Below are 24278 nucleotides of genomic sequence, written 5' to 3'. Positions count from 1 at the left end.
AATAATTTCTAATGTCGTTTCAGGGTTTTAGAGTTTTAGGTGTTACATTGTCTTGGCAATGAAGTAGTGAAATTTAAAATAGGAAGAGTAGTATAGTACCGTTTAAAAGTTTGGGTTCAAATATGTTTATTCAGCAAGGATGCATTGAATTGATCAATAGTGACAGTAAAGTCTTTTACATTATTACAACTTTTTTCAGCATTGATAATAATAAGAAATGTTTACTGAGCAGCAAATTAGCACAGTAGAATGATTTCTGAAGGATCATGTGACACTGAGAACACGTAAAATTCAGCTTTGCCATCACAGGAAAAAAATATTAAATATTAAATTAGATTTTTTTTTATATATATATATATTTCACAATATAAATTTTTTATGTCTTTTTGATCAAATAAATGCAGCCTTGGTGAGCATAAGAGACTCTCACCAACCTCAAACATTTGATTGGTAGAGTAAGTGATTTTTTTTCACACTTAAAATCTCATATTGTTTACAAGACTTTGAAAGACTTTTGAATATTTTGAGATTGGCCTTCCACTGTAAGTGCCTCATTGTAACCTAGATATTTTTACTAAAGTCAAAATTATTTTTGTGCTAATCAGCCAATATTATGCCACAAGTGTTGTCGAATGAGCTTGTATTAAACAAGGAACACTTGTTTTTGAGTTCCAGTGACTGTGTACATGCTGTTTTTAAAGCCACAAGAAATGCATGATTATTGCTCACAGTGAGTTTGAGCGGCCAAAATGGGTTTGGAAATACTGCTAAATATCATCAGAGGAAGATCCCCTATCACACACTGAAAAAAAAAAATCAAATAAAAATGTTGGCACAGGATTTTAAGAACAGTTAAATATATCTGAACATTTCCAATGACGGATAGTGCCACCGTGGGTGCTGGCAGGCTTTCTTAACATAACATCTCTCAGCTCACAACAGCTGTGGAAACTAGCAGCAACACAACAGAAGAATTGCATAAAATTGTAGTGCAATGGGCAAATTGTTCATAAAAGATCATCTCTTTTGGTCAAGTTGGTAACAAAATGCAGTACATAAAATATGTTCAATATCCACCACCATGACAAATCCAACAGGTGTACCATGAATGGATTATTCATATTATTTTTCTAGGTTTAGAATCACTGATTTCACTTTAATTCCTCAAGTCGTCATATTGCGGGTTCAAATCAGTAAGAGAAATATCAGAGCTAATCAATAACTCAATCTGAACACATTCTTGTAACAGGACTTAAGCATCCAACGGTTAACCTGTTCAGATCAAGAGAAAATCAAACACTAAAGGACTTGAAGGATGGACGTTTTGGCTCGTCTACGCGAAGGTGTTCTCTGGATAGCTGACTTTAATTGCTCCCCAATAGCAGGCCCGTACCAGACAGATGAGACCCAGGAGATATGCGAAGGCCCAGGACACATAAGTAGCGTGGAAACGCCTGGCGAAGTCCTGAGTGCCCACCTGAGAGGACAAAAACACCAGGAATTTGTGATGAGCTAACAAACATAAGTTTAATAGTTCATATCCAGAGTCCAAAGCGGACACTTGCCAAGTGCTAATTCGAGTGGCTGCTAACTTCTTTTAGAAACTGCAACATAATATGTGGTTTAAATCAAACTGTGAGAATGATCATCTGACCCTGATGTAAGTGTGATTCAAATGAAACTGTTACTAAAGAAAACGACAGTTCGAATTGTCTCCAGGAAGATCTTGACCAAAAACTGATGTACCTCTTAATGGAAATAACATCACAACATTTTTGGTTAAGATCTTGTATTGACAACACAAGAGTCCAGCACTCTGTAAAGTCTCCTCCAGCACATCCCAAAGTTGGGATGATACATTTTTTAGGATCCTTTAATGAATAGAAAGCTAAAAAGAACAGCATTTGTTCGATATAGAAATATTTTGTAACATAAAAGTCTTTATAGTCGCTTTTAAACAATTGAATGCATCCTTGCTGAATAAAAGTATTAATTTCTTTAAAAAACATACTGACCCCAAACACTCCAAAAAAGAAAACGATACTCACTGTTAAACCGATACCAATGAAAATGCAGATCATTCCTACAGTAATGTAGGCACAGCAGCGTCTTCTGGGTAGAGCACTGCCTACAGAAGAGCTAAAGACAAAGATAGCACACAAGCTTAGTACCAGTGCAGTTACTGGGCTGTATCTGTCTCCTAGTACAGAGGTATAATGGTTTAACAGCAGGAATTAGTCAATGCCTGCGAACCTCCAAAGGAAAAACAGTTTGGAAAACAGACGGATGGAAGGAGTTATTCAATGGTTACACAGGAAAGCCAACAACCAGAGTACACTGAAAAAAGTAAAATGACTAAGACATCTATTTAAAGTCTAATTGTGGTTTTGTTCAGTTTGTCTAAAAGCAAGTAACACTCCCCATAGAAAAGAAGAATTTTGTTTAAACGGTATTTTCGTTTGAGACCAGAGTGTTGATGTGCAGAACACATACTGGCTTTACTGACTTCAGAAATTATTGTGGGTTTTATTAATGTTTTGTCAGTACATAACAGAAAATATGATGCGTATTTTAAAGATATCACGATAAATATTAAGGTCAGGTTGTCAATAACATTAAGGTCAAGTTGTCTTAATTTTTAGAAAGTAAACTAAATTAAAGGGGGGGTACAATGGTGTTTCATGTATTCAGAGTTGTTTACAGTGTTAAAGAGATGGATTCTCATGCTTAACATGACCAAAGTTTTTTAAAAATATTTTGGACAAATAACGGAGAATTTCTGTGCCGAAAATCTTATTTCTGGGTTGGTACAAGTTTCGGCTGTTTTTTTTTTGGACCGTGTATCTAATGACGTAGACCAGAGTGGAACTCCTTATATGAGCATTTCTCCCGGAAAAGCGCGACCGCGCACCTCAACGCGCTTCAACAGGAAATCATCGGCAGCGCTGCATAGTGTCTCCAAAGTGTTTTTGGTGAGGGAAAGCTTACCAAAGAACCCAGCGTTAGGAACAGTGGATGCAGAAACGAGTTGTGTAGACTGTTTGTTCCCTGCATTTCGACGATGAATGTTTTATAAACAAAGCCCAGATCGACGGATTCTCTCTATGGCTCTGGCTTCGCCCACACGGCCCGCATCCAGACCCTCGGTTTTTTCCGGAAAGACTCGGTACAGCCTATTTTCTCTTATAAATATAATAAAACTAAAAGACTTATTGGAGATATGAAGGATGCAATACTACTCTATAGATACTCAAGATTAACAGGAGATTGAGTGAAAATGAGCATTTCACCCCCCCTTTAAACACTGATAAAAAACAAAATGCTTAAGTTTTATCTTAAGTGGGAAATTCTGCTTTCATTGTTATTTAAAGCTACACTGTGTAGGATTTTCTCCCATCTAGCGGTGAAATTGTTTATGACAGTGGTGCCCAATAGGTCGATCGCGATCTACCAGTCGATCGCAAAGACAATGCTGGTAGATCGCACATAATTTTAAAATATGCTTTTGTTAAATTTGAATAAAAATAAATATAGCATTGTCCTTCCTTCTTTTAGTTTCTGTATAACTTGCACTTGACGAATGAATTTTTACCAGGCGCGATTTTTGTTTATTCGGTTGTCATGACAACTAGCCTGCTTCTGCTTTCCAGCTCAAGAGCTTCGGAGAACAGAGCGCGAAATTGTGAAGCTAACAGTATTCGGAATCGGTAGCGAACACAAATGCCATTCATTCATTCATAAATTCCAACCATTTGAAAATAAACTGTTTGAAAATGATCAAAACACCGGTCCACCATGACTGATGACAATGTGGAGGCCTGTTTGAGACTAGCTATCAGCAGCTTCTGCCCGGATTATATAAAACTCTGATTCCAGTCAGTGCAAGTCATCAGAACAAGGCAAAATGTTGTAGGTATTTTGAGTTTAGTGTTAAAATTGAATATCAACAATGAACATTTATTATTATTTTTATCCTTAATTACAAGATTACATGCAGTACTACTACTGTAGTAGCAACAAGCATTTGAAGGTTTTTTTTTTTTTTTTTTTAACTGTGTTTTTTAGCTGGTAGTTGGTAGATCTCATTGTGTTGATCATTTTAAAAGTAGATCATCAAGCAAAAAAGTGTGGGCACCCCTGGTTTATGACTACCAACTGAATATTACTTTCTAGCCCCTCCCATTCCGAGGGCGCTTTAACTCCTACGGTGGCCGTATTATTTCAAATCTGCCGTCTGCAGTCGCGAGTAATCTCCCCCTCGCATTCGTCACGGTGCCACTGAGTGTAAAAACCCGAAAGGCGAAGCTTGAATTTCCAGGTATGTCCCTCTTTGGATAATGTATTTTCAAGATGGAGGCGCAACATGGCTGCCGCCAGTCGAGCGACTCGCTCGTTTGTATTCTAAATGGCAGATTCTACGCTTACGAGAATACTTGATTAGTTGGTATAAGTAATTACATATTAATGAGCACATATTTTGAAAGAACAAAGTGTTTTTTGCTAAGAATCAACTTTATATTGTATGGTCTTTATAGTAAATAATCTTTTTACTTTTTAGGAAAACAAGTATTTTAATTAACAATAAATCCAAATTTAAGGGTTGAACCAAACTATAAATATAATTTGTGACCCTGGATCACAAAACCAGTCACAAGTCGCACGGGTTGTGGCAATACATTGTATGGGTCAAAATTATCGATTTTTTTTATGCCAAAAATCATTAGGATATTAAATAAAGATCATGTTCCATGAAGATATTTTGTAAATTTCCTACCGTAAATATATAAAACATTTATTTTTGTGAGTGAATGCAGCACAATCGCAAACATAAATGGACAACTTTAAAGGAGATTTTCTCAATGTTTTGATTTTTTTGCACCCTCAGATTCCAGATTTTCAATAGTTGTATCTCGACCAAATATTGTCCAATCCTAACAAACCATACATCAATGAAAAGCTTACTTATTCAGCTTATATATGATGTATACATCTCAATTTACAAAAAATTACCCATGTGACTGGTTTTGTGGTCCAGGGCCACATTTGAGGAAAACTGGCCTTTCAGATGTAAGATTGATCTTGTTAAAGCAGCCCAACAAACGCTTGTCGTCAAAAGAGAACTGCGTCACTGAGTCACATGGTCTGCTCTCTTTCCTGTTTGAGTCCCATTAAGTCTGACCATGACTCTTCACATGCCTCTCATGTGATGGGATTTTCAAACATTCTTCTGGAATCACAATGAATCAGATAGCTTAAGGTGCTTAATTTCTCTCCTTCTTCTGCTCGCATCTCCTCCTCTGTCACTTCAAACGCTCTGCATTCGAGTGGAAGCCTTATTTGCTTTGGGATTCTGTGGGCACTCGGGCTCCATTCATGTGTGCTGCAACATCTGTTGTCATAACTCTCCCTCGCAGCGTCACTGGCGCGCAGGGCTCATGTTTCAGTATGTCAGCATGATGCGCTCGCTCTCTCAAGTGACTGGCAGACTGGCATCACATCGCCTCCCTCTCTAACTGGAACTCACAAGGGTTTATTTACTTTCAGTTTCTACAAACTGCCCAGTGCAAACTCAAGCCTGACCTCCGGCTAGTCGCACACAGCGCACATTGAGATTTATGACATTTCTCCTGAGAACGGCACATCATCAGTGGAGTATTGCCACAGACATTGCATTTTTGACGTACAAAGAATATGACAAATGATGGCAACTCACATTTTTTTGCAATGTGGGCACTTGGCCAGTGTGTTGAACCGGAGCTCCATCCACTGCAAAAACAAGGGAAGTTAAGAAGAAAGTTCTTCAGTAAACACACAGCATGGTAAAGCAGCACAAATCAATTCATTTAATAATCCACTACACCAAACTTGATTCCAGGGGTCAGTGCATGACATTCAAATATTAGTTCAAATGGGTACTATTAAATGATTTAAACAAATAGCAATTTTTTTGGAGATGATTTCAATGAATAAATTGAGATGTATACAGGAATAAGTTAGGAGAATTAGTGGATTTAACCCTGTACAAAGGCAAAAGGCAATTGAATCCTGAAAAAGGAAGAATTCTTTAATGTTATAACAGAAGATCTCACAATAAAACTAATGTTTCAGTTCCTGCATCTTGCCTCTGTAGGCCACAAGGAGTTTATGTTCATTTGAGTCACAGGGCTACAGACAAAATGACTAAAATGAAACATTTAGGACCAAATGCCTTTTTTTTGTTGACAAATTATAGAATTGCTTAATACAGATGATTGTTCAGAAGTTAAGTTCATTGAGTGCATAGATACTTTAGTTTTGACCAGTCAGTGGATGAAAGGAAGATTCAGTAAATAAAGTATGACTATTTAAAGGGATAGTTCACCCAAAAATTAAAAGTCTATCATCATTTACTCAACCTCAAGTTGTTCCAAACCTGTATGAATTTCTTTATTCCACTGAACTCAAAAGAAGATATTTTAAAGAATATGATTGGGGGGGGGGGGATGCAATTTCATGCATACTGAGTTTTTTACACTGTTAAAGAGTTGGATTCCCATGCTAAACATGGACAAAGTTTCAAAAATTAAATTGTACGTTTGATGGAGTATTTCTGTGCCAAAAATACTCCTTCCGGTTTGTCACAAGTTTCGGAAAGTTTTTTTCGAGTATGGGCCTGTGTGACGTCAGATGGGGTGGAATTTCCTTATATGGGTCCTAAGGGCACTTCTCCCAGAAGGCCGCGCGCGCACTCGTAGACCAGAGCAAGAGAGCGAAAGAAGCGCCCTGCTCGGCTTTAGGGAAGTCAATAGCCGCGTTTCCATTACCCTTCAAATTGCGCAAATTGAAATTGCGAATTAAAAATACGCTCAATGGAAACACGTCAATTTCGCAAAAACTCCCGTTTATCGCAAAAAAGTTTTTACGCTCTCATGAGGTGGTTTTTCAGGCAATTCGAAAAAGGAATATTTCGCAAAACTGCAATGGAAACAGTTTTTGCGCATTTACAGTCACCTGACTTAGAAGACGCGGTGTGTTTGAGGTCCATGTATAGCTACGCAAATAGGCCTAATAATTATTTTATATTATTTTATTTTAACATTTAATAGGCTATATTTAGAAGACGCTTTTATGCAAAAAAAAGAACAAAGCGTGAGGAGCGCGCACTGCATGGCACAGAGGCGCGGGCGTGAACACTTGCATTTTCCTATCAACAGTTGAAACAACTTAAAAATACTCTATCATTTCTGGCCATACAGAAAATAATAATACATTATTCTCAACTACTTTTATTTGTGTAAACTCACAATAACAAAATAAAACGTTGTGCTTTTGTAAAGTAAAAGAAAACAATCAGACGCACTTTCATGATCTCCGTAAACTGGGGCGCGAGAACTGAAACAAAATATAGGATAAAGCTTGAAATGTCCACTTTAAAACAAACAAATTCGAATCGAAAGCTAATACCTTCTGATTTTGTAATTCGTATGAAAGGTGCATTTCTCTCTAAAAGCGCATCTGCTTAACAGCGGAGATGGAGATGTGATTTTAGCCAAAACAATAGTTTATTAATAATATTAATGGCTCTTCTCATTCAGCACTGCGGGAAAACATCAATTCCAGGTTCTAATTTGGCCTTAGAAAACCAGTAAAATCGAGATGTTTTCCATATTAATTTGTGACTATTTTAAATGTTTAATAAAGGGGCAAAAAGTCCTAAACAAAAATCTGAAAATTCTTCGATATTTACTTTTTTTTGCGCAGCAGTTGGTGTAGCCAGTTCAAATTAAAATTTTGGTGTTCAACTTTGCGTTTTAAAAAGACAACAACCGTTCATTTTTTCGTTTTTCAACTACGGGTTAAAAAAGGAAAAACGAATGGACACAAAATAGCCTACATGGATCGTTTGGACAGAATACGAGACAGAGTTCTTTATTAAATTCATTAAAAAAAAATAATAATTAGACTATAGGAATACTGGATTCTAAATCTCAAAGAAATGCCACAATCAAAACCTCGGAGCAGAAATGAGGGCGAAACACCCAGAAACTCCATGTGTCGTTCGCATTATAAGGTCTTTCCCTGATGCTTGGATAACACGCCACGTACTCCTTCCATTAATAATAATAATGTCTAATGCGTTGGCTGTGATATGTTATAAACCAACGTCAGTTGCCGTGATTTTTGGAATGACTTATATCGCGAGAGAAAAAAGGACGTTTTAGTCGCATAACATCGGTTAATGGAAACGCCGTCATTTCGCAATAGTTTTTTATCGATATTTAGATAATAGCGCAAAACATTTGCGCAAATCTGTAATGGAAACGCGGCTAATGTCACCAAAGAAGTGGGTTTTTGGTTGCCAGGGCAAGACAACCCTGCACAGATTCCCAAAGAACCCGGCGTTAAGAGATCAGTGGATGGAGTTTGTTTTTCCAGAGCATCAACGGAGTTGTCCAAGTGTTGTTCCCTGCATTTCGACGATGATTGTTTTATAAACAAGGTCCAGTTTGACGCCGGATTTGCAGATCGTCTAATGCTTAAGGATGGAGCAGTCCCAACGATAAAGGTTCACAGTCGTGTGTTGGAACCGCAGGCAGTGTGTAAAACTGCTTCAAATGTCTGAGTGTAGTTAGCTATCGGCGCGTAAGCACAGCTTTAGCTCCGCCCACACGGCACACCTCCAGCCGCTCATTTTTTTCCGGAAAGACTCGGTACAGCCTATCTTTCTTTTATAAATATAATAAACCTAAAGACTTTTTGGAGATATGAAGGATGCAGTACTACTCTATAGGTACTCAAGATTAACATGAGATTGACTGAAACTGAGTGTTTCACCCCCCCCCCCCCCCCCCCCAAGAGTTGACAGTCCCCAAAGTATGGAAAAAAAATAGTCAATGGGGCCTGTCAAATGTTTGGTTATCGACATTCTTCAAAATATCTTGTTTTGTGTTCAGCAGAAGAAAGAAACTCATACAGGTTTGGAACAAAATGAGGGTGAGTAAATGATGACTAAATTTAAATTTTTGGGTGAACTATCCCGTTAGACAGCAACATAGTGTCGGCCCAGATTCGGGCCACATCTGGTACCACATGTGGATTCCACGCGTACCAGATGGGCCGGATCTGGGCCGACACTATGTTGCTGTCTGGGAAGTTATGTAAATGAGGTGGTGTTGTATTTAGTATAATTTATTCCAATCTGATATGATTGCGAATTTGTTTAAATGGCAATGGTCATAGGAATTGGTTAATTTTTACAAAAACATCATGACTCATCATGATCAATACAGTACCATGGTCGGTATCTGACAGAACTGCATATGGATAATATGCAAATAATTAAATATATAATTTATAATTACAATTTTTATCTAACAATAATTAAACAAAATATTGTTGCATAACATTTTTAATTATAATTTATATATTTAATTATTAGTCACATTTGCAAACATTTTAATCTCTGTCTGGAGCCCTGGAACCATGTGATTTCTTTTTTGTTTTGTTTTTTTGTTTTCATTATTTCTAATTAGTTTGTTATTTAGTCAGTTCCACCGACTGAGAAAGTGGCAGTGTATTAGGACCTTGAAAAGATCAGAGGGGCCGCGAATAGCCAGGCCTGAGGCAGACTGGGACCACTCATCATCGCTGCCCTATACAGCAGGGGCATCACAGGACACTAAGAACATGTGCACTAGTAAAACTCAACACTCCCATTCAAAAGTTTGGGGTCAGTAAACAATTTTTGAACAAAATTAATATTTTGATTCAGCAAGGATTCAATTAATTAAAAATCGCAGTATAGACATTTATAATGTTACAAACTATTTGAAATAAATGCTGTTCTTTTGAGCCTTCTTATTCATCAAAGAATCCCGAAAAAAGTGTATCATAGTTTCCACAAAATGTGATTAGAATGATTTCGAAGGATCATGTGACACTGAAGACTGGAGTAATGATGCTGAAAATAAATTACATTTGAAAATAGATTAAAATAGAACACAATTATTTTAAATTGTAGTAATATTTGGATGTTTTATCATGCAGCCTTGTTGAGCATAAGACTCTTCTTTCAAAACCAAACTATTGAATGGTAGTGTAAATGCATTCACAGATCTTCTCTGCTTTCAAGAAACATTACTGTAGGTCAGAAAGGCCAGTGATTTTAATGTAAAGATGTGCATGACCGTACAAGGAATGTGTTTCCGCAGTGGCCGCAGACCACACGCATGCCCTCAGGCTGGACTGGTAGAGCTGGCTGGGCGGGCTGCTCCTCTGGGATCACCATCACAGGGCTCAGGTTGATGATGCGTCTGCTGGGGGCCCAGAAAAACAATGTCAGTTTTTCACTTTCTACAGATTTGTAAAGAATTGTGAGTTAATATTAACCCTATGAAGCCTACTGTAATCATATATGCTATGCACATGTGTAAGGCCTCTATACATCCACATGATCAAAACCTGTTGTACATGCTTTCTGATTGATAGTTTATCCTTTTTTTAAACAAGTAAAATGCTTTTTAGTATCATTCTGAAGAAATCCTCCTTCAGGTTGTGGTGCATGTGTCTTTTTGTTATGAAATCTTTAACCATACTTATGAAATAAACATAAGAATAAGTTTTATATTGTTAGTAATATTTCAAGATGAACACTTACTGAACTGAATAAACTTAGGTTTACTTGATTATCCATACATTATAAATCATGCTAAAATTTGAGTATATCATTTTTAATATTTGAGTTTTTGAGAAATTATTTGTACATCTCTCAGTAATTATGATTATATTGCATTGCATTATATGTTTTACCCTCCACATTAAAAACTACAGAGCTTTGATCATAAAACTACAATCATTTCACATGTTATTAGAGTGACAACTGATATTTATATGCATTTTATATAAGTAATCTACTATACTGTTATAAAGATATGGTTGATTTACATTACAAGCTGTCAGTATCTAATCTAACTTTTAGGCCATAGAAATCTTTTTTTTTTGCTCCTCAAGTATGATCTCCATATTCTCTATATATCATTCTATATGAGCCATAAACACTTCACAATAAGGTTGAATTTGTTAACAAAATAATACTTCTAAAGCATTTATTAATATTAGTTAATGTTCATTACAATATTTAGTAATACATTATTAAAATCAAAAGTTGACATTATTAATGGACCTGAGTTGACATGAACTAACAATGAACAGTTGTATTTTTATACAATAACATTAACAAAGATTAACAGATACTGTAACAAATGTTTTGCTCATTAGGTAATATTACTTAATGCATTGACTAATGGATTCTTAAGTCTTTCACTATAAATGTTCAGACCGCTTTCTAAAAGCATGTGAAATGTTTTGACATTACTAAGTACATCCCCTAGCCATACAGTGCTTGTTTGAGCATTTATGGTGATACATGTCTGTGGTAATACTGTTGCAGATCCCATAACACATACCTACTAAATGACACTCTAAAGTGTGTCTTTAACACTTACCAGTTGGGCCGAGGGCATCCTATCCTCCTAGACGTGTCTTTACAGATTAGCAGGCAGTTGCAAGGACATCTAACATACTTCTTTCCTGTTGGTGGATTTTTTATAGGCTGTTAAAAAAACAGATACATCATGTTTCAAAAGGGACCACGCAATATGCAAGATAAAACAATCAAATGTAATATAATTGTCATGGATCGCACCTCTGTGGCTCTCTCCACTCATCAGCGAACACCTTCACCAGAGTATTGAACTTCACTTCCCATAAAGCCCCGTACCTAGGTCTAATCACCCGCACAGGTGTTTCCCATTCACCTCTCCATATAAACTGTTGCCTGACTCTCCCTCATTGCGAAGTCTAGTTCTACCTCGGCTAACATTTCCTAGCGTGATTATTCTACTGTTGTCTCCCCGTGTATTGGACCTTTGACTGTATTATCGACACCTGTTTCGTTGTCTGCCGCCTGCCCTGACCTTCTGCCTGTTTACCGTTTCTGATTCTGGATTGCCGCCTGCCTCGACCTCTGCCTGGTATTGTTTATGTTCTTGGATTCTCTTCGTTGTTGTCTACGCTGTACTCTGACCCTTGCCCGTTTGACCATTCTCAATAAATACTGCAAATGGATCCGAACGTCTCTGACTCTGCATCACAATAATTCTAATATTGTATAATGGTTTAATATAGTCAATCTCCTTTTTAGGTTTATGAATAAGCATTACTTTACCTTACATACCCTCAAATGCTCTTGTTTAAGCATGGTTTGCAAGAAACCAACAAGTCTTTATATGTTGAATAATTCTATTATAATAGGAACTAGTCAAAGGCTGCCTTAATGAATCTAGACAGAGCAACCTTTCACTAACACATTTTATCAAGGTCAGGTCTGCATAGGAATTTATGAAAAGTCTAATTCTGAACCAAACAAGCTGAAGGTGTAATCCAGCATGTACAGTTAGGTCCATATATATTTGGACACAGGCACAATTTTTTGTGTGTGTTATTTTAGCTCTATACCAACACACTTTCAAGTGACGGTTATAATTAATATGGGCCTGAAGTGCACACTCTCAGCTTTAATTTGAGGGCATTCTCACATTCAAATTGGAGGAAGGGTTTAGGAATTACAGCTCTTTAATATGTGGCCTTTATAAAAAGTAAATATAAAGTTGCTTTATTTTATGATTGGCTATGCGGAGTTAAATATGGACAGGCTAACAGACAGTGTGGTATAAAGAGACGAGACATACTGACAGATAAAATAAAAACATGGTTGTGATAGCCTTTATGATTTTTTTCTGATTTCTTCAAGCAGTCATCTTTACCATGTTTACTATGGTAATGGTTAGCGCGCAGTCCTTTGCATCGCGTATAAATATTTTTTGCCTTATATGGTGATCAGAATCCACATCGGATCACAAACAGAAGGTATTCAAACATAAAAGTGAGTTTTGAGCTAAAATGATGTTAAAAGTCTTAATGCTGATGTTAGCTGGTATATGGAATCATCAGGACTCAGGTAAACTCCGCCTCTGTTCTGGCCCGCTTTGGACCAAGGTATTCGGCGGGTCAGAAAACCCTGGACGTTGGCCCCAAGGAAGCCCCGGCGAGGCCCGTTCAAGCCCCGGAAGTGACAGTGGAAACGCAACTCGCCCTTGCAGTCTGTTTTAAAGTACATTGTTGTCGTGTAAACGTACCCTAAATATTGCATTTGCATTTGAAAGCTGTGAACCCAAATCATGTGGTCTAAGGAGCTCTCCATGCAAGTCCATAAGAGAGATAGCAAGAATATTAGGAGTGGCTAAATGAACGTTCTGGTACGTTCTGATAAAAAAGAATGCATTGGAGAGCTAAGCAAAAGAAAAGGGCCTGGATGTCCATGGTAACATAAGACATTTGGCTTTACCAGGACACAAAAATATTCCCCCTTGCATTATAATGAATTAAATTCAACATTATTTTTAGAAGTTTAATGTAGTACTGACCCTAAAACTCTTTATTTCATTGGGAGAACTATACACAATACACGTTGTCACTATTCATGAAACACATTGTTGCCTTTTGTATTGCAATATATTGACATGTATTATTACACTATAATACATGTATAATTACAATGTTACAAACATATAATTACAATGTGTAAAAGTATTTTTACATTGTAATAAATGTATTACACTGTAATAAATGTATAGTTAGACTATAATAAATGTATAATTACACTGTGACAAACGTGTAATTACAATATAATAATCCTATAATATACTGTAATAAATGTATTATTACACTGTAACAAATGTATAATTACAATGTTATAACCCTATAATTATGCTGTAACAAAAGTATTATTAAATGTATAATTACGCTGTACAAAAATGATAATTACACTGTAAAAAAATGAACAATTACAATGTTATTACCCTATAATTATACTATAAAATTATTATTCAAATGTAATAGATGTATTATTACACTTTAATAGATGTGTAATTACAATGTAATAATCATATAATTATGCTGTAACAAATGTATATTTACACTAACAAATGTATTATATAATAATTGTATAAAAAACTAAAAATGTACAATTTCACTATTACAAATGTATTATAAAAAATTTACAATTACACTGTAACAAATGTATTTTGACAATGTAATAAATGTATAATTACACTATAATGTATAACTGCACTGTGACAAGTGTAATTACAATGTAATAATCATATAATTGTGCTGTAACAAATGTATTATTATAATGTAATAAATGTCTAATTAGTAATTACACTATAATAAATGTGCAACTAAACTGTGACAAAACGTAATTACAATGTAATAATCACATAATTATACTGTAACAAATGTATAATAACAACGTAACAAACGTATAATTACGCTGTGAAAAATTAACTAAACTGTAATAAATGTATAATTATATGGTACAAATTATTATTACACTGTAACAATGTATAATTACACAACAAAATATTTACATTAACAATGTAAAGAATATGTGATTACACTGTAATGTATAATTACAATGTAATCCTATAATTACACTGTAGCAAATGTATAATTACAATCCAACAAATGTATAATTACAATTAAATAATCCTATAAGTATACTGTAATGTATATTTACACTGTAACAAATGTAGTTACAATGTAATCCAATAATTTAACTGTAACAAATGTATAATTACACTGTAAAATATACATAATTACAATGTAACAAATGTATAATTACAATTTAATATATACTGTAATTTAAGTATACTGTAATGTATAATTACACTGCAAAAAATGTATGATTAAAATGTAATAACCGTATCATAATACTATAAAAATTTACAATTTCACTGTAACAAATGTATTGATACACTGTAACAAATGTATTACACTGTAAAAAATATATTGTTGCAATGTAATAAATGTATAATAACACTAAAAAGTATTATTACACTGTAACAAATGCATAAATACACTATGACAAATGTATTATTACAATGTAATGTATAATTACACTGTAACAGATATATTGTTACAATGTAATAAATGTATAACTACACTGTTACAAACGTGTATTTCTTACAATGTAATACATTTATAATTACACTATAATAAATGTATAACTACACTGTTACAAAAGTGTAATTACAATGTAATAATCATATAATTATACGGTATCAAATGTATAATTACAACATTAACTAATAATTACACTGTAAAAATTATACTTTAACAAATGTATAATTACAATGTAACAAACGTATAATTACACTGTACTGTATAATTACGGTAAAACTTTATTACACTGTAACAAATGTGTAATTACACTGTACCAAATGTATATTTACACAAAAAAATTACAATGTAACAAATGTGTAATTACGCTGTTATAAAAGTATAATTACACTGTAATAAATGTATAATTACATTGTAACAAACATAATTACACTTAATACACTGTAACAAATGTATAATTACTAGAGATGAACCCATACTAAATTTCTCCGCTTATACCGATTATTCAGAATGACATCGGCCGATGTTGATACCGATAGTTAGATTTTTCTTAAGGAAAATAAATCTCTCCCAAATAATGCTGCAGGAACCCTCTCATTTGGTACACTATAATATTAGAGGTTAAAATGAACAACAGAGCTATTATATACAACTGCTAATTATTTCCAGATATAATATTTCCACTCAAATAAAAGCTGAAATGTTTGTATACAACTCAGTTACACATAAGGTAGTTTTCATTAACACTTTATGGCAAATTTATTCAAACATACATATATAATTAAAAGTAAATAAGCTCTTCTCTAGAGTTTTTATAGCTAAATAACGAACTGTGAACACTGGATAACTTTCCTTGTCTTTCCGTGGTTGAAACGAGTTATTACATGAGTCATGATACAGATTTGGGTAAGTTGTACTGTATCTTTCAACATACATTCTGATATTCATGCACGTTTTTCTAGATATAATTTATTTTAAAGCACTACAGTGATCTGTCACGTCGCATTTAAGAGGATCAAAATGGCATTTATTGTTTGAATTTCGTGATAAAATATACAGAATTTTAAACCTGAGACTTTGTTTCTTATCAGAAGTAACAGCACAAAGCTCTTTGCGATTATTGGATGGGAGGCGCCACAAATAATGTTTGATGCACGGGAAAACCATCGTCATGCAGCTGGCGTTTTAAGAGAACAAGGCGCTCCCATTAAATCAATTGGAAAAATACGCTAGCCTCTGGAAAAAAAAACGCTTTGGGCATTTTTGCCAGCTGATGAATGATAAAAACATTGGCAGCCAATCAGAATCCATTCTACTTTAAACCTTGATCATTTACAGTAAAGTGGCAGATGACAAAACTACATGCTTATAATATATAACAATATACAATTCCTTTTTTTCAGGATTCTTTGAAGAATAGAAGTTCAAAAGAACAGCATTTATTTGAAATAGAACTCGTTTAAAGGTGCATTGCGCAAGTCTCTGAGTTTTTGCAGAACTCTGCCCCCTCTGGCAAGAAGCGAAACTGCAATATAGGCAATTTAATAGGCCCAGTCTCAAATTCCGACCCGAATCCCTCTTATTTATTTTACTGTACAGGATTATAGAGGCAATCGCAGTGATCAGAGAAGGGCTCATTCAGCCCATCAGGCAATTGTTCAAGCATGTATGGGTTAGAAAAACGGGTATTTTTAACATGAAATGTTGCGCAATGCACCTTTAATGCATTCTTGCAAAATAAAAGTATTCATTTCTATTTAAAAAAAGTACTGATCCCAGAACTTTGATTGATAGTGTACATTGTAACGTGTATGAACAGGCAAGAATCAAAGATGAATCAAAATACTATTTATTAAACAAAGAGAATATGCTAGGAGAAAGAGACAGCAAATACACATTACCAGAGGAAACTAAGGGCTTAAATACCAGGGATAGCTAATGGAATAGAACAGAAACAGGTGTGGGATTAATTAGAAACTATGGAAACTAATGAGCAAGGAACACAGGAAAAACGAGTACAGGAAAAACGACACCAAAAACACTGAAACTAAACAGAACCAAAGCATAACTCTGACATACATTCCATTAGTAAAATATTTAATTGACTGGATAATCCAGAAATAGGCACTACCAAATGGTTCTTTAATATACATACCATTTTCTTCATTGAAATTCCAGTATATATTATGATACCATTAAATGTTACCATAAAGTACTGATTAACTTCTTAGACAGGCTTTTAATTACACTGCCCACCCAAGTATATCTAAAAAACAAATGCGTGACTAAGCTCAATTTGCATTTGGGGGTCTCTTACCGTGGCTTCACTGCAGACGGTGCACTTCACCACATGCTGATGGAGTTTGCCATCCAGAGTTATAAGAGACTGGCACACTCGACAATTGATGACTGGCACTCCCCCTGCATCCGGACTGGCAATGGCTGTGTAGGGTGGAGGTAATTCGGCTGCAGAGGGAGAGAAACCAGCATGCAGTCTTTAAAATCAGTCGCTCAGTGTGCATGACTACTATGTTGATGGTACTGTATGTTAATCAGTTGGTTCACTTAGTATCAGTTAGTCTGCATAACTGACCCTACCAACTTGTTGCAAAGACTAAAATGCTGTATTATCGGTTTGGTAATGTACAGTCAGCCGGTGATTATTGCAAAATAAACCCAGACAGGGTGATCAGGTTTTGCATCACCCTTAAGAGGTTTATTTATTTTGCCATAATGACCAGCTCAGTTCCATTATTCCATGTATTATTCCTCATTTTTACATGGTTATTACCAAATATGTAAATATATGGGCATGAAATTACATTATACAAAAACATTTGACTATGAAATGCCACGATTGACCAATCAGAATCAAGTATTCCAATGTAATAAGCAGTGATAATCATTTTGCTGAATAATAGAACCTTAGAAATGAATTAATGGACAGGCCTTCATGTCTTTCTTGTTGGTGCTCAGAATCCACTGATGTAATATTTATATTATAAATGTGTCTCGCTTGAAATCCCATCGAAAGGACACAAAAATGCAGATTCATTGTGTTCAGCAATAAGTGCATCCTACTCACACTTTCAATTATTCTCTCACATCCATTGTACAATATCTGGGCGATCAGCCAAACCCTGCCTTCAGTCTCCCCTTGTCTTCAGTATTACTGAAATCCAGGGCTCAGCCACGACATTCCCCACTGCTTATTCTCGGTGAAATTAAGATATGTTCCTCCTGCTGTCTGTCACTTGTCATTCTGAGATCACACTGGCAACAACACTGTCATACTGCAGCCATATTGAACATGTGACACCACAGCAATAACAACTGACAGCAGCTCTGACCCCATGATCTCACTCAGCTGTCGGGGTACATCCATCTCTTTATGTGCTGCTACAGGATACCAAAAACACATAGTGTGTCCAAGAAGTGTGATTTTATCCTATGTAAAAAACGTAAAAATGTTTTTGTTAGCCTTTAAAACTACAAAAATTAAGTTATCTGCATTGTTTTAAAAATTTGCTATAAATAAAGTTAAGATATATTTGACGTATATTTGAGTGAAATGGCTTCTCGAACAAGAAAAAATGCAGGGCGGGACTTGATTTTGTCCATCTGGAATTGATTGGATCGTTATGGTTTGCTATTGCTGTATTGTCATGTGAGTGACAGGTTGATCCCGCCCTCACCGCAGTAAACACATCATCAGAAGAGAGAAGAAATGTCCTTGCAATAGGAAGGGGAAGTTATTTTGAGTAGCTCTTTCGCAGCCAGTGTTTTATTTTTAAGTTGCCATCCAGAGCCAATATTTTTGATCATATTCATAAAACTTTCATGGCCCCCCGAATATTTTGATGTATGAATATTTAAAGTCAATATATCAAAAGAAAGAGCAAAACCTCTGCTTTTAAATAAATAAATAAATAGCTTCGTTCATTCTTTTTTATCAACACTTGAATGTAAGTTCATCAAAAAATAACATTTTGAACAAAAAGCTTCATTCAGATTGGATTCAGAAAGACGATCAAAACACAGATCAGTAAGATCGAGTCCATCACCATCCACAAAGCTCGCAGTCATATACCTCTTCGTGGGTTCAATTTTTTTTCCCCATAACGTTAGGCAGTTTACTTGTGCACAACTTCTATCCGCTCCTTCTGGTTTACGCAAATCTTCTTCTTCGCTTGTTTTTGGATCTGGATGCTGTACTATTTCAAAATATCTGTAATAGGGAAAACACAGGTTGGCGGAAAAACTTCTCAATGGCGGGGAAAGAGTTAAATATTACGAGGGCATATGAATGTTTAAAGAAATAATGCTGTGCACGGATAAATACTGCAATATTTCATTAAAAAAAAAAAAAAAAAAAAAACAGAATTGTCAATTTTGATTTCATGATGACTAAGCACATTTCCTTTATGCCTCAATATAGCATATACCATCTCTCCAGGGGCAGATGGAAAGCACAGGTCTCATTTCTCTGACACCAGCCTGCACTGTTTGTAAGATGAGAGCCTTTTCCCAACCCTGGAGCCTGCAGCCAGCTGTTGTTGCAACTCCCTCTCTGTCCGTCTTACTATCATGTTAAAAATTCTGAGAGACGTCGAGCGTCCCACGTGTAGATTAGCATGCATTGACAATAGTAAATAAAACGCTAAAAACTACAACGAGAAATTTGAAATGTGAATATAAACGCGTATTTAGGCATCAGAACATTACAAAATGTACAGTATGGAAAATTTATATTTATTTTAGGATTTGCTGTAAATCACATTTAACAGTGTTTTCAAATTATTAGTGGTTTTAGTGGCATTAAGTGAGTGTTAAATAATAGTAAATTCGAACAAGAACAAAAAATGAACAAGAACAATTAAATATCCAAAAAAATTCAAATATCAGTAAACCAGTATGTTTAAAATCAGCATGAAAAGGAAGTTTAGTCTTTCCTTCCCTATTGTGATGTATATCCAAGTGAAACGGCTTCTCAAACAAGAAAAAATGCAGGGCGGGACTTGATTTTGTCCATCGGGAATTGATTGGATGGTTGTGGTTTGCTATTGCTGTGATGTCATGTGAGTGACAGGTTGCCCCGCCCTCACGCCAGTAAACACATCATCAGAAAAGAGAAGTGATGTCGCTGCAAGAGGGAGGGGAAGTTATTTTGATTAAAGATTATGAGGGCATATTAAAAAAAACAATGATGTGCACAGATAAATCATTTATAATAAATACTGCAATATTCAATCACCCAGCCCTACAAGGCAAGGTTGATCTAGTCCTCATGTCCATCCCTAATCTACTAGACATTCAGGAGTTTCAATCAGCTAATATTTGCTTATCTTGCGAAGTCCTATTAGACATGACATCACTAGAGCAGACAGCAATAATTGGTCTGGTTTTTGCCTCGAAGGACTGATCACATCACTAAAATAAAACTCATTTAGTGAATATCATGCAGACAAGCTCAAAGCAATTTATCATCCTTCATTTTACCCTTACTCAGATGTCTAACAACATAGATTCCCAAACTGTAACTATCACAGTTCTACACTTATATGCACAGGTTTTTCCAATAAATGTAGCTCTGGCTTCCGAATGCAACTGCAGAATAAAGAACAATCTCAGCACACTAAGCAATGCTGTGCACAGACTCAGCAGTCCCTCCCTCAACAGGCCAAGTTAATCCCTCTCATAGACTCAGTGAGTAAATGCTTGTGGTCAAAAACAGCGAAAGAAACCATAATCCAGGGGTTTGAAATACTAGGGCAGATAATAATGCTAGAGTACATTAGCACACATAGTTTATGCCCTCCACATCACCTGATCATGGTACTGTAATAAAGCCATTATGAATAAGTGTAAGAGGATCATTACAGTAAAAATGTAAATCTTTTTCTGCTAATCAGGACGTACAGTATGGGTAGATTTACAAAAGATCAAAAATGGGTTTCAAGACTTCACCGTTTAGACATTTGGTCATTTTGAGATCATGAGTAACGGGCCAATAACTATATCAACAAAAAAGCTTATTTAATTTACATCTCAGAGGAACTGCTACAAGTAATTTGTATTTGCGTATAACACAGGCTATATGTCAGAATTATATCAGCTATAGTTAGTATCAGCTAGTTTCGATTGTTAGTATCTTCAAGTTATCGTATCGGATAATGAAAAATCCTATTGATTACATTTTTAGGGGGTCCATTTGGTAATCTGAAACCCATTTACTCGTGAATGTGTTCATTCTTTGGGGTCTTATTTATCAGTTGGTTAGAAAATCTAAGAGAGACATTATGTAAAATATACCATCGCATGTGCTTCACTTCCTTAAAGATTAGGCCTATCCTTCCAGACTTGGAAAATGTGGACCTGTCTGTTCAATTTTTGGCATTGATTTGGTTTCTCATAACAACCTAACATTCAAATACACAACTAATTATTCATGATTACAGGAACCGAAAGTAAAAGTCTAGGAATCAATTATTGAAAACTCCACACTTGGGGAGAACTGCCTGCATGTCTATATTATAACAAAGCATTATGGTAAAAAATGTTTAAAGGTTGAGTAAACTTAGGTGAGAGTAGACACCTTGTGTGGTTTGAACAAATAGAGCTGGGCAAAAAACTCAAGCTCCTCTGACATTTCTCTTTAAAAATTCTTGTTTTAGACTTTTAATTTGTTACCAGTGTTTTATTTTGCTCTATATACATATAGATTTTAAATTTAACTCCGATTGTGTTTGGCTGAAAGATATACACCAAGGATGACTTTAGTGTGAGTAAATTATGAGATATATATATATATATATATATATATATATATATATATATATATATATATATATATATATATATTTATTTGGTGAACTAACCCTTTAAGGTGGCTTGTTACAGTGTAATTATAGGCTACTACATACTATATAGTAATATTAATTAACAACATGTACTTAATATACACTCTTTAAAAAAGGTTCTTTAATGGCATCTCCATGAAGAACCTTTAACATCCATGGAACCTGGCACAAAAGTTTCTTAATAGTGGGAAAAAAATCTTTAGATTATTTAAATATTCTTTACAAAATGGTTCTTTAATGGCATCATTGGACAAACCTCCTTTTGGGACCTTTATTTTTAAAAGTGTATGTTTAGGGTTGCTTGTAATTATGTACTGTTATATCCATTGTAAGTACATGTAACATGTTTAAAAAGGACAATAAAGTGTTACCAGCATTATTGTAACAAACTAAGAATTGGCTTAGAAACTTGTATAAGTTACACAGAAATGTGTTCAAACACATCAGTTCAAAAACTAAAACCGCACACTATGTATAGATATCTACAAACCAAATCTTCACATCTTTCCTCCTCTTCCCTTTTTTGTGTTTCTTTTATCAGTGTGTCTTGTATAGTTTTGGTCACTTATAATGTTTTATATGCTTATAGACCCCATATAATTTGGTCTGGGCCTTTAAGACAATGAGAACTGGTACTGATGGTGTATGAATGAAGCAAAACATCTCTAGCAAGCTAAATGTCAATAGCCTCATCTTAAATGCAGCCACTTCGAAATATCAATACAAATTTGCAGTCGGCTGAACCGGTCTCAGTCGACCGACAAATGTTAATAGTTTAATAACATATAAAGCAGGTTGTTTACTAACTAATAGCATAAAATTCGACACAATATGCCATTGTCCAGGAATGCAACATTCTGTAGGTCCATCAAATGATTCTACGATGGGAATATCTGGAAGGCTGAGGCCCGTTTTTCTGGCACAACCCTTGAGCTGTTATTCCTTGTTGTCTACGGACAATGTCTCACATTAAATGGGCTGCAGTCTGCAACAGATCACCGCTCACTACTATACGCCCTAAATGATTCAGCACCCCCACGTCAATCACAATCCACATTTACCTCTCGGGTTCGGGTCCTGCGGGTACGGCGGAGCGGTGGGCGTGCCATTCCCCGAGTTCGGTGCAGACAACAGTGGGGATCGTTCATCCATACCATCGGAAGCCATTCTATCAGTAGATCAGCACAGAAAAACAACAACAACAGCAGCAGCAGCAGCAGCAGCGACGAATGGTGGAGGGCTCCGTCGTCCGCTGCTCTGGAGAGGGGCAGTGAGACTGGGAGAGAGCGCGGGGCAGGGACAGTGGAGAGGCGGAGTCAAAGACGTAAGCGGCCGGGGAGGATGAGAAATCGCTGCTGGACGGGGTCTCCCCCTCTGCGCACTAGTCTTTCCCCAGTCTACTCATTTGACCTTGCTAGATGTATTTGCTCATTATCGAGAAGATGTTTATTTTCTGTACTAAAGCACACTCCTTCATCGGTATTACTCGACAATGTGCATGCCAGGAGGAAAAGTAAATTTGTCCATCTAGGGAGCGTCCATAAAAATGTTCAGTAGGTACAGAGCTGATCTAGTATACAGTAGCCATATTCCTTGCCAATAATTTGATTTCATCTTAACAAATCTTTGTTTATTCTTTGTAATACGTATCCTAATTTGATAAATAGCCTATATCCTCATGAGACCCAGAAAAAAAGTGAGTAATTTTTTTTTAATACATAATTTTTTCATGTCATTACATTGTTTAGAGCATTTTTTAGCACATTTTTGACAAATTATATTTTATTCATGTGGACACCAGGACGCAGTTGTTTAGAAAATAAAATGACAAGAAATTACAAGTATAGGCAAAAACATTGGGATTTCTTTTCATTCCCCATTTAATTTTTAGGTTTCAGGATTTAGGTTTCAGGATTTTTTTAACCGAACTATGTATAAAGATGATTCTCAACTATGTTATGAAAGATATAACGGAATGAATTGATATACCATTTAACTTTATGCAATAAGCGTGTAAACATGGCCATAAATGGCATTCCCATTCAACACAATGTATCTATACACTGCACTCTAAAAAAAGGGTTCCTTGATACATGTATCTAATTTCCATATTAATGAAAAATTAATGAAAAAAGAGTGTAATAATGGGAGTAATAATTTTTCAACAATTTTATAATAATATGTAATAATATCTTATATTTCATAAGAATATTGATGTATAATTGATTCCCCTATTCACTTGTTGTCTCTCCAAAATGTCTGATAAACATGATTTAGGTCCTGGTGTCCTCTACAGTGGACATGTTTCAATTCAAATAAAAAATCTGTAACAGAGAGTCATATTTTGATTAGAAACCCTATAACATTTTCCTGAGATGTTTATTTATGACAAACAATTTGAAAATGAGTCCGATTTAA

General features: G+C 35.4%; 1 protein-coding gene across 1 annotated transcript; it reads right to left on the bottom strand.

Moving 5' to 3' along the window:
- Positions 1 to 679: 679 nt before the first annotated feature.
- pip4p2 (phosphatidylinositol-4,5-bisphosphate 4-phosphatase 2) lies at positions 680 to 23143 on the bottom strand. Its single transcript, XM_081376393.1, has 7 exons — positions 22922 to 23143; positions 17318 to 17466; positions 11484 to 11590; positions 10172 to 10295; positions 5714 to 5766; positions 2049 to 2139; positions 680 to 1477 (listed from the first exon to the last, which is right to left on the bottom strand). The coding sequence occupies exons 1-7, from the start codon at positions 23025 to 23027 to the stop codon at positions 1334 to 1336; spliced, it is 774 nt and encodes a 257-aa protein (XP_081232519.1). The 5' UTR covers positions 23028 to 23143; the 3' UTR covers positions 680 to 1333.
- Between the last annotated feature and the right edge of the window lie 1135 nt (positions 23144 to 24278).

The sequence above is a fragment of the Scardinius erythrophthalmus genome, assembly GCF_964197995.2.
Source record: "Scardinius erythrophthalmus genome assembly, chromosome: 10".
In the NCBI taxonomy this organism is placed as follows: domain Eukaryota; kingdom Metazoa; phylum Chordata; class Actinopteri; order Cypriniformes; family Leuciscidae; genus Scardinius; species Scardinius erythrophthalmus.
Note: the sequence above shows the minus strand (reverse complement) of the source record. Positions and strands in the feature narration are given on the sequence as shown.